At 39.0% G+C, this 17522-nt stretch overlaps 1 protein-coding gene across 2 annotated transcripts in view; it reads right to left on the bottom strand.

Annotated features, from left to right (window-relative positions):
- Nucleotides 1-17522, bottom strand: part of SUB1 (SUB1 regulator of transcription) — an 18319-nt gene extending 797 nt beyond the window's left edge. Inside the window, exons 1-4 of one of the 2 annotated variants that reach the window (XM_082382563.1) lie at nucleotides 17401-17522; nucleotides 14830-14902; nucleotides 12569-12691; nucleotides 1407-1515 (exon numbers count right to left, since the gene is read on the bottom strand). In XM_082382563.1, the coding sequence (XP_082238689.1) occupies nucleotides 1407-1515; nucleotides 12569-12691; nucleotides 14830-14901 (304 nt within the window). In that variant the 5' untranslated portion in view covers nucleotide 14902; nucleotides 17401-17522. Of the gene's footprint in view, nucleotides 1-1406; nucleotides 1516-12568; nucleotides 12692-14829; nucleotides 14903-16303; nucleotides 16323-17400 lie in introns of those variants that run through there. The other variant, XM_082382564.1, reaches the window with a different exon arrangement.

Raw genomic sequence — 17522 nt, 5'->3', positions numbered from 1 at the left:
GGATTTCTTAGACTGTGCATACTGGTTAAGAATGCACTCTGGAGTCATGCTGCCAGGGTTCAAATCCCAGCCTCACTGCCACTAACTCTATGGCCTTTAAAAAATTAATTACCTCTAAACCTCAGTTTCCTCATCAGTAAAATGCTGCTTATAACTCAAAGGGTTGTTGTGAATAATTAAATTAGCTAATGTGAATAAGATCTCAGCCTATCACCAGACACGTAAACATTTAAAACATTAGCTAATGACATGTTCCTATTTAAGACATAAAAGTATGAACAGAAAGTACTTTGTGCTTTAAACTTACAATGTTCTAATGCTTGACCCTTATAAGCACAGAAATAAACTAGAATTGGAAGATTAATGAATTTCTCAGAAAACTGCTGGGAGGCCATGAAATTGAGAGGAAAGAGGAGAATATATTAGGGCAATACTTAGGAAGGGCTAATCAAATCATTTTAGTAAATGTTTGCAGGAACAAGAAAAGAAATCTGGCATTGGCTACACTGGGACAACTTGAATGATCAATCCAAAATTAGCCTGAAGAAGAAAAGGGTAGGAAAACATATAAAGGTTAAGTTTAATACAGTCAAAAATTACATGAAGCAAACAAGTGGTACTTTTCAAAATGACATGCAGGCAGAGTAGAAGAAAATAAGAAGGCATTTTTTTCATTAGCTAAGGATCAACCTAAAGCAGCTAACCAGCCAAATATATGAATTTCTGTTGGTACACAAATGTTCTGTAGCTATTTGGTGAATGAATAAAGCATGCTTCTGTGATGATGACATGCTTGGGACTGGATGAAGCAAAAATGGAAGGAGGACAAAGACCCACTTAAAGGATACCACCCTAAAGAATATCTGTTTGGAGATGAACCAAAAGGAAACACTGTAAACCAGGATTTTCCATTCCTGATTTTACACCTTCCCAGTGCCCCCATTCTACTTCAGAATTGATGTAATCTTTTTAAAAGTACATTCAAGTAAATTAGCAGCCAACTGAAGTGATATTAGGGGTATTACTGGGGGGAGGGAGGGAGATATTTCAACAAGCTTTATTTAAGACATTTCATTAAAATAAGTTAAGTGTCACGTCCAAAAAGGCTACAGGGACTTCCCTGGTGGTCCAGTGGTTAAGACTCCACACTTCCACTGTAGGGGGCACAGGTTCCATCCCTGGTCAGGGAACTAAGATCCTGCATGCCGCACAGTGTAGCCAAAAAAAACAAAAAAAAAAACAAAAAGGCTACAGAAGATAAAGAGAATCAGCTCAAGGAGGATCTCCCATGCCCTATGCACCATCAACATTATTTCAATTTCAAATAAAGTCCAAACAATTTCAAGCTTAGATAATTTTAAATTTAGTCCCAACATTAGGACCAAATTCCGGAAATTAAATCTTACCTTTCCTTCCTGGTTTCATTTCACCTTCCGGATCCATCCAGTATTCTCTAATATCAATTAAGACTTTCCCTTTGAAGTCCCGAACACTGACATACCTCATTTTCCCAATCTGCAAAAGAAACAAAAACATAAAAAGGTGTTCAACAATGGCATCCATATTTATATTCACACTTGCTGCACACTCACTCTACTTTTAATCACAAAAATAATTACTGTTCTCAATATCAAAACTACACCAAAGGAACGACCACTGTTAAAAAGAAATCTTTCTAAAAAGATGAAACAAAGCATATCTCACGTTTCCAATCACTTTTACATTAAATTGGGACATAAATAACAGAGTATTATTCAGCTTTAAAAAAGAAGGAAATTCTGTCACATGCTATTTACAACAAGGATGAACCTTGAGGACATTATGCTAAGTGAAATAAGCTCATCACAAAAAGATACATACTGGATGATTCCAGTACTTAATATGAGGTACCTAGGGACTTTCCTGGTGGCACAGTGGTCAAGAAGAATCCACCTGCCAATGCAGGGACATGGGTTCAAACCCTGGTCCGGGAAGATCCCACATGCCACGGAGCAACTAAGCCCTTGCACCACAACTACTGAGCCCACACACTGCAACTACTGAAGCCCATGCGTTCTAGGGCCCACGTGCTGCAACTACTGAAGCCCGCGTGCCTAGAGCCCGTGCTCTGCAACAAGAGAAGCCAACGCAGTGAGAAGCCCGCGCACCGCAACAAAGAGTAGCCCCCACTCGCCGCAACTAGAGAAAGCCCCCGCTCAGCAACAAAGACCCAACGCAGCCAAAAAATAGATAAATTTTTTTAAATTTCATATGCTTTAAAAAAAAAAAATACGAGGTACCTAGAATAGTCAGATTAAGATAGAAAGTAGAATGGTGATTACCAGGGGCTGGGGGGAGATCAGGAGAAAAGGGGAATTGTTATATAACAGTTTTACAAGATGAAAATATTCTGGAGCTCTGTTTCACAATAAAGTGAACATACCTAACATTACTGTATGGTTAAGATGGTAAGTTTTATGTTAAGTGTTTTTTTTTTTACCATAAAGATCATTACAAAGCAAAATCTTGCACAAACTACGACCACAGGAATCCATAGACTCAGCTAGCTACATTGGTTTAGCAACCATTCTGAATATAAGAATCCAAAGTTCCAGTCAATAGTAACATGAGATAGCTTTTCCTTTTAGACATTCATTTCAAATAACTTCTTTTCAATATTGTACTGGAAATACTAGCAATAAAGAAAAAGAATGAAAAGGATGATGTAAAAACAAAAATCATCAACAGAGAAATCTAAGAAGTCCTAAAAAATAATTACACTCCACTTACAGTCTCAAGCTGAGAACTTAAAACTGTCCACAGAAAACTATTTTTCAAAAACCTTCTACTGCTGCTTAACACAAACTACACATTGCACAGGGAAGGAAAAGGCTTACTCAACTAAGTGTCTATAAGCACTTTCCAGGATATCTGATCAAAACCTCTACTACCTCTACCTATCTGACTCATTTTAAACGTACTCTTCAATCTTCCTGACTTAAATACTAGCTATGATCTTGTGCTTGAAACACATCATCATGTAAAAGTTGCTTTCCCTACAAACCTGGGTCCCTTAATGATTAAATAATCCCTTTTATTGGGATATCAAGTATTGCTATAGTAGAAGCACATTTGTGCTGATACAAGTACACATTTATGGCTTCCATCTTGCCTATGTCCTCTCAGGCTGCTTTTTCTTGTCTCAGGTCTTGTTCATTTTCGTTCTCAAATTTCTCGTCCCACTGGTGTGGCCCCTATTTGCAGGGTATGCCTCATGCTTTATGGAGAAAATACGGTCCATCAGGTGTGGTTAAGTGCCTTCAAATCTCTCTTCTCAGTACTTACCCACATCTTCATCAATTCTTAAGTTCTTTACCTTTTGTATCCCATTTCTTGCATATACAGCTGACCCTTGAACAACTCAGAGGTTAATTCAAGTATAATTTATACCTCGGCCCTCCACATCCGAGATTAAACCAACCACAAACCATGCAGTATTTAGTATTGAAAAATATCTGTGTACAAGTGGACCCAGGCAGTTCAAACCTGCATTATGAGGGTCAACTGTACATTCTTTCCCTTTCCGCTGGTTTCTTATCTACCATTTCCAAACATGCTCATTCTCCTCTTTCTATAAGGCATTTTCCCTAATCTGCATTGTATAACTTTCCTCATGTTTCCTTCCTCCCTTTATTGCTAATCTTTGAAAGGCAAGAATTGCTGTTTCCATTGATTAAACTCCCAATGCCTATGCTAAAGTCACCAGTGATCTTACTGTCATTTTTAACGGCTTTTTTTTTTTTTAAAGGTTTGCATTTTTTTTTTAAATTTATTTATTTATGGCTGTGTTGGGTCTTTGTTTCTGTGCGAGGGCTTTCTCTAGTTGTGGCAAGCGGGGGCCACTCTTCATCGCAGTGCGCGGGCCTCTCACTATCACGGCCTCTCTTGTCGCGAAGCACAGGCTCCAGACACGCAGGCTCAGTAATTATGGCTCACGGGCCCAGTTGCTCCGCGGCATGTGGGATCTTCCCAGACCAGGGCTCGAACCCATGTCTCCTGCATTGGCAGGCAGACTCTCAACCACTGCGCCACCAGGGAAGCCCTAACGGCTTATTTTTTACAGTCCTCTTTGTGTCCCCTAGTGCCTGTCATACCCGTTCCCAGCAAACTGTTTTAATGGATGAACTAAATAAATAAGACCAAAATGATTATCACAGTGAAACTCCCAATAGTGATTTATAACACTGATTTAATTCCTAACATATTTTTAAGTATCTCAGGCACCTACAGCACTGAACTGAACATTGTTTCATTTTGGTTTTTAAGGTAAGCTCATGTGACAGATGAATAGATAAAATTAATATACACTGAAAACCTACTAGAGTAATATTGATCAGGTAAGTCAAGTAAGCATTCAGTGTGGGCTTGAGTAGTGGAAGAGACTTCCAGTGGTGGAATTTGACCTTGAAAAATGACAGGCCGTTAATTAAGCAAAAGGGAGAAAAAAGTGAAAGATACAATACTGATGAGATTCAAAAGGCTGAATAGATGGAGCTATACTGAAAAGGACTTGAAAAGCCAGGAAGAGAATTCTGAAGCCTTTATAGGTCCCTGAACTAAGGACAAAAAAGAAAGAAAAAAAGAAAACCAGAAGCAGAAAAACAGGGTTACAACTTTAAAATTTCACTAGAAAAAAAGTTAAAGATCAAGACTGAAAGCAACCTTTTTTTAAAAAACAGTTATAAGTACATGAACGGCATTTTACCAGTCTTAAATTAGTAATAACAAGTACTCAGTTATTTTATGTAAAAAGCATGGTACAATACAGTTAACACAACACATTGTTAGCTAGCTTCACTTCTACCCTCGATCCCTAGAAACTTCTAACAAGCTTCCTCACCCACAATTTCAATGAGGTGTGTATAAATGTTTTTGTTTGCTACAGATGAACTTAAAAAGAGGCATTTTCTTTCTCCCAAACGTGACTGACCCTCCACTCCACGTACTTAAAACTTTGTGAATTTACATGTTGAAGTCCCTAATCACTCCTCAAATAACTTGTGTTTGACTATTCTAAGTAAGAAATTATACAAAGTAGGGAAAAGGTATAGGTCAATAAACTGACTCTCTTAAAATCTGGCAATAATGATTCAGGGAACACCAGCACCAAAGAACTGTGGGGGTGAAAGGAGGGGAAGCCTGAGGACGCAGACCGACGCTGCTCTACCAACATCTGAACCCCTTATTGTAACCAAAAACTCACTGTGCGTTTTCTTTTGTATACTGTCCCTTAATATATTCAGTGTTCACTTTATTTATTTTTTAATTTTTTTCTCCAGTGTTCATTTTAGCATAAAAAGCTTTAACGCGAATTTTCAAATAAAGATGGGCCCTACAGAAAACTGCACCACGTTTATCCTATGACTTTTCATTCTCCCAGCCCAAAGCACCAAATCCACAGTATGCACATTCATTCCAGAGTTTAAGCAATAGAGGCATTAGAGGAAAAAGAAGAGTCAGAAGGATACTTTGCCCCTAACATCAGGAATAAAGCAAGGATGCCTGCTCTCACCACTTCTTTTCAATAGTGTACTGGAAATACTAGCAATAAAGCAAGAAAACGAATGAAAAGGATGATGTAAAAACAAAAATCATCCACAGAGAAATCTAAGAAGTCCTAAAAAATACATATGTAACAAATAAATATATAAAATATAGAATATATGTTATATGTATACTTAACATATATTATGTAATATTGTACATATTGTTTAGCAATGAACTGGAAAATGAAGTTAAGAAACAACACATCTTAAAAAAGTGGTTCTGAAGAACCTAGGGGCAGGACAGGAATAAAGACGCAGACGTAGAGAATGGACTTGAGGACACGGGGAGGGGGAAGGGTAAGCTGGGACGAAGTGAGAGAGTGGCATGGACTTAATATATACTACCAAATGTAAAACAGATAGCTAGTGGGAAGCAGCTCAGTGCTCTGTAACCACCTAGAGGGGTGGGATTGGGAGGGTGGGAGGGAGGGAGACGCAAGAGGGAGGAGATATGGGGATATATGTATACGTATAGCTGATTGACTTTGTTATACAGCAGAAACTCACACACCATTGTAAAGCAACTATACTACAATAAAGATGTTAAAAAAAATAAATAAATCAAAAAAAAAAAGAAAAAATACATTTGCGATAGAATCGAAACACAAAATACTTCGGAATAAATTTCGCAAAAGATGTACCAGAAAAATCACAAAACAGAGAAATCAAAAAAGATCTAAGTAAATGGACAGAGATACCATATTCATGAACAGGAACTTCAATATTGTCAAGTTGCCGACTCTCCCCAAATTGATCTTCAGCTTTACCCAGTCCCAATCAAAATCCCAGTAGACTTTTTGATAAAAATTGACAAGCTGATTATAAAATGTGTATGAAAATACAAAATACATAGAATAGCAAAAATAATTCTGAAAGTGAAGAACAGTGTTAAAGGGCTTACACTACCTGATTTCAAGACTCACCATAAAAGCATAGTAATTAAGACAGTGTAGTACTAAAGACAGACATAGAGATCAATGGACTACAACAGAGTTTAGAAATAGATAAATATTTTGTATATTTACTGATTTTCTTTAAAGATCCAAGGTGATTCAACAGGAAAAGAATAGTCTTTTGAACAAATGGTACTGGAACAACTCGATTATCTGTACAGGGGTGAAAAATCAGTCTCAACCCCTATCTCACACTATACACAGAAAAAACTAATTCTACATGGATTAGAGACCTAAACATGAAAGTTAAAACTATAAAAAGTATAGCAAAAAAAACACTGGCAAAATTTTTGTGGCATTGGGGTAGAGAACTATATCTTAAACAGGAAACAAAAAGCATTAACCAAAAAAGCAAAAAATTGATGAAAATGGACATTTTCAAAATCAAAGCTTTTTAAAGATACTTAAATTAAAAAAGTAAACCACAGACTCAGAAAATATTCACAATACTTGTATCTGACAAAGGACGTGTATTTAAAATATTTTTTAAAAAACCCTCAAATTCAATGAATCAAATGACCTTTTTTTAATAGGCAAAAGATCTGAATAGAATTTTCAAACAAAAATATAAGACATTAGGGAAATACAAAGTAAAACTACACATCCATTAATTAAAGTGGATAAAATTTTTAAGACTGGTAATACCCAGTGAGGATGTGCAGCAATTGGAATCTCATACACTGCTGGTGGGTCTGTAAAATGGTACAGCTACTTTGGAAAAGTTTGACAGTTTCTTAAAGTTAAACATACACTTAGCCTATGACCCAGCAAATACATCTGGTGTTTACCCAAAAGGCGAAAATGTCCACAAAAAGACCTGTACAAGAATATTCACAGCAGCTTTATTCCTAGTATCCCCAAACTAGAAACAACCTAAATGTCCACCCAAAATGAATGGATAAACGAACTGTAGTACAATCATACAATGGAATACCAATCAGCAATAAAAAAGAACCACTGATACTTGAAACAAGGAATGATCCCAAAACATTATGGTGAGCAAAGGATGCCAGACACAAAACAATACAGACTGTATGATTCCATTTATATGAGGCTCTAGAACAGGCGAAATAAATCTCTAGGGACAGAAATTACATCAGTGCTTACCTGGGGAAAGGGAATGGACTATAAAGGGAGGTCTAGAGGGAACTTTCCAGGGTGATGGAAATGGCCTCACTACAAAAGCATGTACGTTTAGAGAAAGACAAATATCATGATACTGCTTATATGTGGAATCTAAAAAAATGGTACGAATGAACCTATTTACAAAACAGAAATAGAGTCACAGTTGTAGAAAACAAACTTATGGTTACCAAGTGGGGGGAGGGAGGGGAGGGATAAATTGGGAGATTGGGATTGACATATACACACTACTATATATAAAATAGATAACTAATAAGACCCTACTGTATAGCACAGGGGACTCTACTCAATACTCTGTAATGACCTATAGGGGAACAGAATCTACCTGGGCTGGCCAAAAAGTTCGTTCGGGTTTTCTGTAAGATGTTAGGAAAACCCCGAAAGAACTTTTTGGCCAACCCAATAAAGAGTGGATGTATGTATATGTACAACTGATTCACTTTGCTATACAGCAGAAACTAACACAACACTGTAAATCAACCATATTCCAATAAAAATTAAAACAAAAATAAAATAAAATTTTAAAAAGCATGTATGTTTTTTTACAGCTCACCAAATTATGCTTTAAATGTGTGCATTTTATTGTATATGGACTGTATCTCAATAAAGTTTATTTTCAAAAAAAGAAAAGAACTTGCCCAATAGTCACCTCTTCCTTGAGGAGAAACAAAGCTGACAAATTCTTACCAAAAAAAAAAAACAAAAAAACTAACCACAGAAAAATGAGGAGGTAGTAGCATAGATATAATTAAAGGTAGAAAGAATAAAGATCACTGCACTTACATGTCATAAGAGAAAACAATCACACAACAGAATGCATGTATTTTTACACACACATAATCTGGAGGTTAACAGGAAAAAAATAATATGTACGTCATACAGAACAGTGATTCTTAAATTTTTTTTGATTTCCTGTCCCCTTTGGGGTACTGATGGTTATAAATAATCCCTTCAATACAAAAAAATCCAAATAAAATATTAATTTCATGGACTCCCAAAATAAACCCCCAGGTTAAGAACACTTGACTCTGTAATAACATAATTTAAAAAGTAACAGGTTTATCCTTAAAATCATCAAATCAACTAAAGCAGTATGACTGATCCTTCGTGCTGAACTTTGAAGACGAATAGGGATCCCTCTGAAGAAGAATAGGGACCAAAGTCCCCTGCCTCAATCATTCTGACCTTTTAAGACACAGGTACTAAGTAATTACAAGACAGTTCTCCAGTCCACATCACATAAGTCATCTCAGGTAAATTATATCCCTTTGGAACCAAATTCTCAAAATTCAGAGCTGAAGAAACCAGACAAAAGCAAGCATCTAGCAGTATCTCCTCTCTACTCAGGAATCTGCCCAAATCATTCCACAGCTTAAAAGATTAGCATAGTGACTTTCCTTGGGCACAATTCTCTTCAAATATTACATTAAGAGAGCTGCTTTTGTTTGATGCACATTGCTTTTCCAAAATTTGAGATCATTTCCTCCAGTTCTATTCTCAAGAGATGGGTATTTAGGTTAAAAAAAAAAAAAAAAAAACCCTGCCTTATGGCTACTAAGCAATACTCAAACAACTTTAATTTAGATTTTAGATTTGTCTTTCGTAAAGTATACCTGATAACCCAGGTCCTTAAAGATACTAGCAATGTCTAAAAAAGTTCCACTCTGGGAGCTGTCTTCAAGGCATTTCTTGTAAATGAAAAATATAGGAAATATATATCTCTATTATTTTAACTTTGGGTTTCTTTATTTATTTTTGGCTGTGTTGGGTCTTCGTTTCTGTGCGAGGGCTTTCTCTAGTTGCGGCAAGTGGGGGCCACTGTTCATCGCGGTGCGCGGGCCTCTCACTGTCGCGGCCTCTCTTGTTGCGGAGCACAGGCTCCAGACGCGCAGGCTCAGCAATTGTGGCTCACGGGCCTAGTTGCTCCGCGGCATCTGGAATCTTCCCAGACCAGGGCTCGAACCCGTGTCCCCTGAATTGGCAGGCAGACTCTCAACCACTGCACCACCAGGGAAGCCATATCTCTATTATTTTAATTAAATAAATAGAATTTTTTAAAACTTTACAAAACACAATGAGCAAAATTGATTTTCCTTCCAAAAACCCCATCCTTCACCTGTCTTTCCTAATAAAATTATCAAACCATTATTACTAATAAAAATGAAGTCCTCTTTTTAAATTACATAACCAATGTATTCACTAGGTCTGTGAAAAGTCACTCTGAAAATCAGGCCTATATGATCCTCCTAAAGGCACTTTCAAAAGGGTGAGGAGTCTAATAGCCTTTGAGGCTTGGGAACCTTCCAAATGAGGGCTTAAGAACTGAACTCACTTCTTTTGGTGAGATAACCTCCCTATAAAAAAAAAGAACTGGGGCTTCCCTGGTGGCGCAGTGGTTGAGAATCTGCCTGCTAATGCAGGGGACACGGGTTCGAGCCCTGGTCTGGGAAGATCCCACATGCCGCGGAGCAACTAGGCCCGTGAGCCACAACTACTGAGCCTGCACGTCTGGAGCCTGTGCTCTGCAACAAGAGAGGCTGCGACAGTGAGAGGCCCGCGCACCGCGATGAACAGTGGCCCCCACTTGCCACAACTAGGGAAAGCCCTCGCACAGAAACGAAGACTCAACACAGCCAAAAATAAATATAAAAATAAATAAATAAATAAAAATATTAAATATCCTGTGTCAGTAAGTTTACCATTTAAAAAAAAAAAAGAACTGGTTTCCCAAAACTGCTCTAATAGAATAAAATCTCTAAATGTGGGCCCTAGTTTCTTTATCTGTACAATCGGGAGTAAGGGAGACAAGATGAAATCCATTAATAGGCCACAGATGCTCTATTATCCAAGTACAAGCAGGCATACAGTGAACAGAATTGATCAGAGAAAAGCCCAAGATAATTGCCAAGCAAATACTTGAAAGTTTTTACCTTTAGTACAAAATAAATTGAAATATTCCAAAGCAGTCCTTCATTCTATATAGGAGGAAAGTCTATGAAAGGAAGGGATACTTTCTTGCAGATTTTACATTTCACTCTGCCCCTTAAAATAGCTTCCCACTACACTTAGAATAAAACTAAAACTCCTAAAACTGGGCTCCCAACAGGAAAGCCCTGAAAGATCTGGCCTTCACCTTCCTTATCAGCTAGACCTCCTACCTACACTCTCAGCCAACTTTCTAGGCTCCAGGCACAAGGGCTTCATAATTCCTGCACAATCTAAGCTCTTTCCCACTTCAAGGCATCTGCACGTTCTCTATCAAATTAATCTAATCTGCTCCTAGTTCCTCTAAAATATACAAAAGTCAGAAGACTAAAACCTGTAAAAATCGATCTGCATTTTGTCACTTTTCTTTTTTACATAATTTTTAATTAAAAAATGTATGTATTTAAGATTTATGATTCAATGTACATATTCCGAGTGAAAGACTACTACACTCAAGCTAACATATCATCTCCTTATACTTACCATTTTTTGTATGATCAGTGCGCCTAAAAAATCTACTTAGTACATCTCCAATGTTCAATACAGTATTAAGCATAGCTAGCATGTGTCTATTTCTTTATCTAGAGTTATAACAAGACAAAACCGAGTAAAAATATCCAACTTCTATTTTCCCATTCTCACATTAATCCTGGTACTGTCTTTCATCAGTCAGTTTAAAAAAAAAAAAAAAGAATAAGTGCACACACACACAAGCCTTACTTTCTAGTCAAGTAAATGTTTGCAGTCTCATTTTGTCCAACCTTCTGACTTTGACTAATACTAATGTCTCCTTGAAACGCTTATCTTGTTTATGCTCCCACAAAGCACTTTTTTTTCTTGCTCCCATTACTGTACTCTTCCTATTTTCCTTCACCTTCTCTAACCTATATCCTTTTTTCCTTCCATCCTGAATATCACAAGACATGTCCTCAGTCACCTCCTCTTCTCCCTCTGGTTTATAACTTACTTCAGTGGAAGGTTTCAGTCAACCATACTAATGATCCCACATGAACAGTTCCCAACTAAGCCTTCTAGGTTCTAAAGCAGAGACACTTTATCACACTTACAATCAGATCCAAAAAGCCAAACTTAACCACCTCTGCCATTAAAACTAATTTATTTTCCTCATATCTATCAATGAAACCTTCATCTCTATTGTCTCTCAAATTTAAAACCAGTCTTCATTGATTGCTTCATTCCTCTAGTCCATTCTTCCTCACCAACAATCTTAATCATCACTATTTCACCTTCTGGAAAAACCATCTAAGCACTTATCACCGCACATAATTTATCCCCACTGCCTCTCCCATAAATCCTTCTTGTACCATGATGCTAATAACAAGTCTCCCTAAAACAAGATAAGAAACCCAAGGAAAGAAGCTATGCCAGTCCTGAGTAATTTCATCAAAGCCCTCTAATGAACTTCCCTCACTTTACCTCACTACTCAACCTTAATCCCCACAATATATAAACTGAGGGCCCATTTTAGTAAACCCATTCACCCTTTCTGTTATCAAGCCAAAACTAGGCAGGTCATATTGCTGTTTCCCCTCCAGTAACATCCTATCCATACTTCACAGCCCAATACTAGACCTACCTCCTCCAAGCTGCTCTCTAAACGTGCAGTTCTCAATCTTCTTTTGCATTTCTCTAACTTTTAAATTCCCATTGTTTTAAATACAGCAAGACTACAGAACTCTAGATTTCAACAATCATCTAGCATCATATAAATTGCTTTCATTTCTACTAACTTGTTATTATATTTCAAGGAATATCCTTAGTTAAGAGAATTATAACATACATAAAAGATTATTATGCATTATCAGATTAAGGTACTTCTAACATTCTTTAGATCAAGCCAAGTAATAATTCCTCTGGAACTAAGGAAATAACCCACTTTACCTGAAACATGTTATCATCTCTGCTGCTGCTGCTCTGCTTAGAAGATGACAGGGCTCTGGAAGTTTCACCAGTCTTTTGCTTCTTTACAGGTTTTTCTGGAGCAACTTGCTTTTTCCTCTTTAACTTGAAAGAAAAACAAGAATATGGTTAAAATCTGCATAAGAACAAAACACATCTCAGGTTCAAAAGATTCCATTACTTTTCAAGACTTAAAGGATCAAAACACTCCATTTATTAATAAAAAAAATCATAAATATATACACAAGCAAGTTTCACTTGACAACAGAACTATGAAACTAACCTAGCACTGCTATCTAATACAGTGTTTTCAAACTGTGCTCTCAGAAACCCAAAAGATATTTCAGGCATTAGAGTGGTATTCACCAGAGAAACAGTTATTTTATAGACTAGGATCCCTCATAAAATTTCTTTGGGAGAGAAAAAAGATGGGGGTACGGGGGCTGCTGCTTTTGAATAAACTTAAACTTTTGGAAACCACAAGTCTAGTAAACTAGTCACTTATTTTTACAAAGAAAATGTACTAATTAGGAAGAATACAACCAACTTATGATTATTTATGCCTCTGCCAATTCCAAAAGGGACTTAAATTGGCTTAGCAAGTTTATGAGTAGGCAAAGCTAAGAAAGGTATTTTGTACTGGGCACCAGAGGTCAACAACTCTTCACAAAACTTCCTCATCACAAAAAAATCACTTAAGATAAACAGTAATGTGTTACACTAGCATTCAAAATCAAAACAATGTTTTAAAAGCAGCATTACTCTAAAAGTTTTTCATATAGCTTCATTCTCAAAATGAGCTAACAGGGACTTCCCTGGTGGCGCAGTGGATAAGACTCCGCACTCCCAATGCAGGGGGCCTGGGTTCGATCCCTGGTCAGGGAACCAGATCCCACATGCATGCTGCAACTAAGAAGCCCTGGAACCACAACTAAGGAGCCCACCTGCCACAACTAATACCCGGTGCAACCAAATTAATTAATTAATTTTATTTATTTTAAAAATGAGCCAACAGTCCATGAAATCCAGTAGAGTTCCCAATCCAAACAGTAGAGGGCAGTCATGTTCCTTAGTGGAAGGTATAAACTATTAATGTTTTACCAAATTATGTGATGCTAGGTAAAATACTGACATAATGTATGTATTTATGTATACAAACTGAAAGACTGGATTCATTTAGTGTAAGTGCTTACAGGATTAACAGTATTATTTGGGATAAATAGCAAAAATTACCTCAGCTCAATAAGCAAAAAGCAATTATTCTTTTTGTCAGGGTCTATATAGTCCCTGTGGAATGGCACATACCTGGCACATAAAAGCTCAATAAAAAACTTATTAAATCAATGTATTCAAATGCTATACTGTGTGCAAGTTAAAAAACTAAGAGACATTCCCTTCTCGAATATAGCCATGCATGCTCTTTGAAGTTTTTTTTCAACCTTCCAGGTGATATTATACTATGTACTTCCCTATAAAAGTCCATCTCCTCCAAGATTCTCATATAAGCTCTCTTTTCTCTTAACTAACACTACTGAGCTCAGAGACACAACTATGTAAGGTTCTAGGAGATAAAGGACAATTCTGCGTGGAAGAAGCCCTGACTACAGTGTGAGATGCTCAGTTAAGCAGAATGCACAGTTAAGCTTACGGCACAATTATCACCTAATGCAGAAAAAGCCTCTTCCATCAAAATGGGTAATTTCATGTTAGCTTTGCTGGGTGTTGATTTAACTAAAAGGAGGGGACCAGAGTAAATAATATTCTAATTTAAAATGTACCAAGCCAAATTTTATGTAATCCTTGAAGGCTGGATAAACATCAAGACTGAGAAGACTGTCAAACTGACATCTGCTTTCAAGGAGTTCAGATAATTTGGCTCAACAACTACACAGAATACCTACAGATTAGGAAGATTACTAAATAATGGCAAATAATGGCTTTGGCCTAAATCTAGCACTATTCCTCTAGGCTCCACTAGGGAGCCTTAGGAGTCCTAAAAGGCCACAACAGGAAGTTTGGTAATGTCAGAAGACTTGCTCAAGTCTGACGCGGGGCTTGGCGTGTGCGTGTACAACAAGCACCCTAGGCGCTTTAGTCAAGTGGTTCAGGGGACATCTGCACTTTCAGAAACATCCATCCAGGCTCTCATTTTAAAATTCTGATACGCTGTGCAGTCCTTCAGAACTGGATGTGGGCAATACTGCTGAATTAAGTATCACAAAAATCACATGGTGTATAGTCACCTTTTTGTCAACTTCACTGTCAGAATCACTGCCAGAAGAGCTTGAAGAAACAAGTTCCTTTGACTTCGGCATTCTGAAAGAAAAATACATTATGTAAATAATTCATAACTTGCTCTATTACCTTCAACTTAACCCTCCCCCAATCAAAGATTCAAGAAGTTCCACAGTTCTTTCTACCATTTTTGGTACTGGAGTTGTTACACTGAGCACAGAAGTTATGTTCTTAATCTATGCTCTTCCAAATTGAAAATAACATGCAAAGTGAAGAGTTCTGAACCCAGCAAGAAGAACTAAATGTCATACACATCTCATACTCCTACACCTCTCTCTTTCTCAAAGTCAATGGGGCTTTTTATACTTCATTTTAGCAGGGTTAGATGTTTATGTTTAGGGTAAACTGCAAAAAGGCAGCTGACAGCAATCACTGTTAAAACCAAGAAGAAATATGAATAATTCTCACTACTGCTTTATACTTGCCACTGAAGAGACTTATGTACAATTATTCACTGCCAGAACTGATATCAACTTACACACAGCATGGTGAACAACTGTACTATACAGATGTGGATATCTAATTAATTTTACCATTATAATCCTATTTTTCATATTTTGTATATGTTCTTAATTTTTGTAGCTTTTTGACCATGCCAATCAAAGGAGCAAGTACTGAATCAAAGTTATACAAAATTCACAGTTCATTTACATTTTACACTGATTTTCTACTCTGGAATACAACTAAAATTTGAAGAATCTGCTTATGGGAGGGGCAAAACCTTTCCTCCAATTCCTACTATGACCCTAGTTCCCCAGGTCCCCCCAGACAGAGGTACATAGGCCAGTGCCTTGCTTTCCCTGTGGATGTTTACAGAGTGCCTGAGGCCAAGGCAGAGTCTTGTGCTTCTATGTTTCCCAAAATGCAAGGAATTTCACACTGTACCTCTTTCCAAAGCACTTATAATACCAAGTGGTAAAATGCTTATTTTCAAAACAAGTATCTTTTGCTCTCTCCACCTCCATCTCAGAAGAGACTTGAGTCCTATTAACTTATGTATGCCCTAAAGGGTCCAATATACACAACACACACTATAATGTTTGCTGAAAAAAGGGGAAAAAAAGACTTCAAAAAAACCATAAATAATCCAGATCTCGACTAAACTTGCCATTAGCAAGGGCACTGAATGTATCCCAAAACAGGAAGTCAAGGTAAAAGAAATGAGCCATCCCTAGCCTAGCCACTAAATTCAAAAAGCTCAAACCATGCCCAAGCCAGCCATGTTGATTTTATCTGGCAATTTCTTGATGCCAAGAGTAGTAAATTCAGAGGGGAGCAAGCAACATTTATAGCGTTTTATACATTAATCCTGTTACTGCTCCGTTTTCCAACCTAATCTCCAAAATCAATTTAGTTGTTTTTCATGCTAGCTAATAATGCCAAGAAGCATTTTTTTTTAAAAGGTAATCCAACTGAACGTACCCTGTTTTTCACTTTGAAACGGTCAGGCGTAACTATACCATCTGTTCATGAAAGGTTCCTGGGGGCCTAAGATCATTTCAAAGAACCACCTCGTGTTTAACCCAACTAAGTCCATCCGACAAGAAAACAAGGTAACGGTAACTAAAGCCAGCCTGTTTGAACTTCTAACAAAATATATTTTCACTTTTACTTAATGAGCCTTTACCGTTCAAAAGGAAAAAAGCGGGGGGGAGGCGGCAGGCTCGTAATTCTGGCGAGGCGCTACTAAGAGCGCTGGTGTGGAATATATACAAAACACAACTTAAAAAATGAAATCTCCGATCTCTGATGAAGGCATGGGGAAGGAGGGATTAGAAAACAAGAGGTGAAAACAAACTAGGACTAAAAGGCACGCGAATTCGGTACAACACGAGGAGGATAAGCACCAACACGGAGGAAGGGGGCCGCGCGACGCCAGGCAGCCGCCAGAACCCCGGGGCTGACAACGCCTTGGGCGGTGGGAGACAGGTCGGTCGGAGGGGGCGTGGGAGGCGGCGAAATGCGGAGGAGACGGCGTGGGAGAGGAGGGACTTGCACCAAGCGCCATTTTCTTCCCTCGAAGAGCTCACTGCCCCCCAGCAAAGCAGCCGTTCACTCCCCCAGCGCCAGTCGCCCCCCCACGCCGCACCGCCGGCCTTCCTCCGACCGGGTCCCCCCTCCTGAGGGCAGGGATGAGGACCCCGGAGAGACCCTGGGGAGGCGCAGGCCCCGCACGCGCCCCCGCCCGGGCCGCCGCTGCATTGTCCCGGGGGCACCCCGGCCCCCTTCCCGTGGCTCCTCGCCCCCGCCCAGCGCCGCCTCCCCCACCGCCCCTGGGCCGTTCCCGGGAGCCAGCTTCGGGGGCCGAGAGGCCTGAAGCGCGTGGGGCGCGGGGTCGGGGACGAGGAGGGGACCGGGGAGGCCGAGGAAGCATGGGGGAGGCCAGATAGCGCCGCCATTTCCCGCGGCCGTCGTCGACGAGAGGGACCGGCGCTGCGGGCGCGCAGCCGCCGGGCTGGCAAGGTGAGGGCCGGCCGAGGGCGGTTTCGAGGGGGTGGGGGCGGGGTCCGAGCACTCACGCTCCGCTCCTGTAGCCGAACTGCCTCCAGCTCGCTCGCTCGCTACTGACAGAGAAACGGAAGTGACGGCAGCAAAGAGACGCCGGCCCCGCCCCGCTGAGACCACGCGCACGTGATGGGGC

This window comes from Balaenoptera borealis (genome assembly GCF_965194805.1).
Source record: "Balaenoptera borealis genome assembly, chromosome: 2".
Lineage (NCBI taxonomy): Eukaryota > Metazoa > Chordata > Mammalia > Artiodactyla > Balaenopteridae > Balaenoptera > Balaenoptera borealis.
The sequence above is the reverse complement of the archived record's forward strand: the minus strand, read 5'-3'. Positions and strand labels throughout refer to the sequence as shown.